Source organism: Suncus etruscus, chromosome 19, assembly GCF_024139225.1.
Source record: "Suncus etruscus isolate mSunEtr1 chromosome 19, mSunEtr1.pri.cur, whole genome shotgun sequence".
NCBI lineage: Eukaryota > Metazoa > Chordata > Mammalia > Eulipotyphla > Soricidae > Suncus > Suncus etruscus.
This window is the reverse complement of record NC_064866.1, coordinates 30445679-30448679: the sequence shown is the minus strand read 5'-3', so window position 1 is coordinate 30448679 and position 3001 is coordinate 30445679. Positions and strand designations below refer to the sequence as shown.

Genomic DNA, 3001 nt, shown 5'->3' with positions numbered 1-3001 from the left:
GGGATCCCAACCAAGAGAGAAGAGCATGGGGGTCCTGGTCTTGGGCCCGGGGCCTGCAGGATAGAGACTGATGCTGGGCCTTGTGAAGACCCTCTCTACAGGCCCAGTGATGGATGTCCTGAGCCCGGGACCTGCAGGATAGAGATTGATAGTTCAAGAGTTGGATGGGCCTTGTCCATCCAACTAATCCACTAATGGATGTCTTGGGCCCAGGAGCCTGCAGGATAGAGATTGATGGGCATAGTTCAAGAGTTGGATGGGCCTTGTCCAGATCCTTTCCACAGGTCCACTGATGGATGTCCTGGGGCCTGCAGAATAGAGACATCATGCTGATGTCATGAGACATCATCACTGATGGATGTCCTGGGCCCAGGGCCTGCAGGATAGAGGTTGATAGGCCTTGTCCAGATCCTCTGCATAAGTCCACTGATGGATGTCCTGGGCTTGGGGCCTGCAGGATAGAGACCTCATGATGAACCTTGTTCAAGATCCTTTTCACAGGCCCACTAATGGGGCTGCAGGACAGAGGTCGAGAGGCCTTGTCCAGATCTCTGCACTGGTCCAATAATGCATGGCCTGAGCCCGGGATCTGCAGGACAGACGCTGAAGGGCCTTGCCTAGACCCTCTGCACAGGTCCACTGATGCATGTCCTAGGCCTAGGGCCTGCAGGAGAGAGACTGATGGGCATGGTTCAAGAGTTGCATGGGCCTTGTGCAAATCCTGTTGACAGGTGCACTGATGCATGTCCTGGGCCTAGGGCCTGCAGGACACTGTTTGATGCCGTTGTTCCAGAGATGCATGGGCCTTGTGCAAATCCTCTTGACAGGTCCACTGGTACATGTCCTGGTCCTCGGGCCTGCAGGACACTGCTCGATGGCCGTTGTTCCAGAGTTGCATGGGCCTTGTGCAAATCCTGTTGACAGGCCCACTGATGCATGTCCCGGGCCTAGGGCCTGCAGGACGTTGCTCGATGGCCGTTGTTCCAGAGTTGCACGGGCCTTGTGCCTAATCCTCTTGACAGCCCCCTGACGCCTCATCCTTCCTTGCGCTCTCCTCGCAGATCCTCTACCTCTCGGACCACGATGTCTCAGAAGAAGCAGCCGACCCCTCAGCCCCCCGTGAGCTGCGGGAAGTCGTCTGGCGGCGGCGGCGGTGGCGGCGGCGGCGGCTGCTTCTCTAGCGGCGGCGGCGGCGGCGGCGGCTGTGGCGGCGGCGGCTACTCCGGAGGCGGCGGCGGCAGCTGCGGCGGCGGCGGCTCCTCGGGCGGCGGCGGCGGCTGTGGCGGCGGCGGCGGCGGCGTCAAGTACTCTGGAGGCGGCGGCGGCGGCAGCTGCGGCGGCGGCTACTCCGGAGGCGGCGGCAGCAGCTGCGGCGGCGGCGGCTCCTCAGGCGGCGGCGGCGGCTACTCCTGCGGCGGCGGGTCCTCGGGCGGAGGCGGCAGCTGCGGAGGCGGCTCCTCAGGCGGGGGCGTCAAGTACTCCGGCGGCGGCGGCGGCTCTGGCTGCGGCGGCGGCGGCGGCTACTCCGGCGGCGGTGGAGGCAGCAGCTGCGGCGGCGGCGGCGGCGGAAGTTCCGGCTCCTCCTGCGGCGGCGGCGGCGGCTCCTCAGGCGGAGGCAGCAGCTGCGGCGGCTCCGGCGGCGGAAGCGGAAGTGGCTGCTCTTCCGGCGGAAGTTCCGGCCAGCAGGTCACGTGCCAGAGCTACGGCGGCAGCTCCTCAGGCGGAGGCGGCGGCGGCTGCGGCGGCGGCTCCTCGGGAGGAGGCGGCGGCTACTCCTGCGGCGGAGGCTCCTCGGGAGGCGGCGGCGGCTCCTGCGGCGGCGGCTCCTCAGGGGGCGGCTCCTCTGGAGGCTGCGGGGGAGGTTCCTCTCAGCAGACCACCCAGTCCGCCTGCGCGCCCAGCTTCGGAGGCGGCTCCTCAGGAGGCGGCTGTGGAGGCGGCTCCTCAGGAGGCGGCGGCGGCGGCTGCGGCGGCGGCGGCTCCTCCGGAGGCTGCGGCGGCGGCTCCTCTGGAGGCTGCGGCGGCGGCGGCTCCTCTGGGGGCTGCGGCGGCGGCTCCTCAGGAGGCGGCGGCGGCTCCTCTGGCGGCTGCGGCGGCGGCTCCTCCGGCGGCGGCTCCTCCGGGGGCGGCAAGGGCGTCCCCGTGTGCCACCAGACCCAGCAGAAGCAGGCGCCGTCCTGGCCTTGCAAATAAGAAGCACCGCTCGCGCCCGGACGCCGCAGAAGACGAGGCTACGTCGCCGCAGCTGTTCTCTGCGCGCGCCCTGGGGCCCCGTGCTCTCATGATGTTGCTCTGAGGCGATTTCCCCCAACCCGTGTTCACTCCCAGGGAGCCCCAGGGCGGTGATGGGCTGCCATCTTGGTGCTTGTTCCCTCCTCCGGGTTCTCTCTGTACCTCCACCTCCCAACCCCTAATTAGCACCTCAAGTCAATAAAATGGCAACTCATGAGAATTTCTGCGTTTCCAGGTTCTTTATTGAAACAACTTGATGACAGATACGGTTGTCGTTGGGTTTCCATCGTGCAAACAACACCCTCCCATGCACCAGGGCAACATTCCCATCACCAATGTCACAGATCTCCCTCCTCCTCCTCACCCTACCCCGACCTGTACTCTAGACAGACTTCTACTTCACGACCTTCATTCTATTCCATTTTTCTCCCCTTCCCATTCCATCAGGCACTCAACCAGTAGATTGATTGATCGTGTTGTGCAATATAATTGACGAGGTTGAGTTACCTCAAAAGTTTAGTACTGGGACAGCCAACCAGGAGGTTGGTCACCACCATCCCATATGGTACCCCAAGCCCTCCAATTGTGTGGTTCCCGAGTGCAGATTCAAAAGTAACCCCCTGAGCATGGCCAGCTGTGGCTCCCCAATAAAAAGCTTAATAAGCCACCTACTGGTATTTTATATGCTTTTTAGCGGGCCATACCCAGTAGGGTGCAGGACTTGCTCCTGGCTCAGCACTCAGGGATCACCCCCTGGTCAAGTCTGGCA

At 63.9% G+C, this 3001-nt stretch overlaps 1 protein-coding gene across 1 annotated transcript; it reads left to right on the top strand.

Moving 5' to 3' along the window:
- Positions 1-1083: 1083 nt before the first annotated feature.
- LORICRIN (loricrin cornified envelope precursor protein) lies at positions 1084-2193 on the top strand. Its single transcript, XM_049765761.1, has one exon. The coding sequence runs from the start codon at positions 1084-1086 to the stop codon at positions 2191-2193; it is 1110 nt and encodes a 369-aa protein (XP_049621718.1).
- The last annotated feature ends 808 nt before the right edge of the window (positions 2194-3001 follow it).

Bases quoted from the DNA above. Each gene is read 5' to 3' on its own strand.
- LORICRIN (XM_049765761.1), top strand. From the start codon at position 1,084: ATGTCTCAGAAGAAGCAGCCGACCCCTCAGCCCCCCGTGAGCTGCGGG.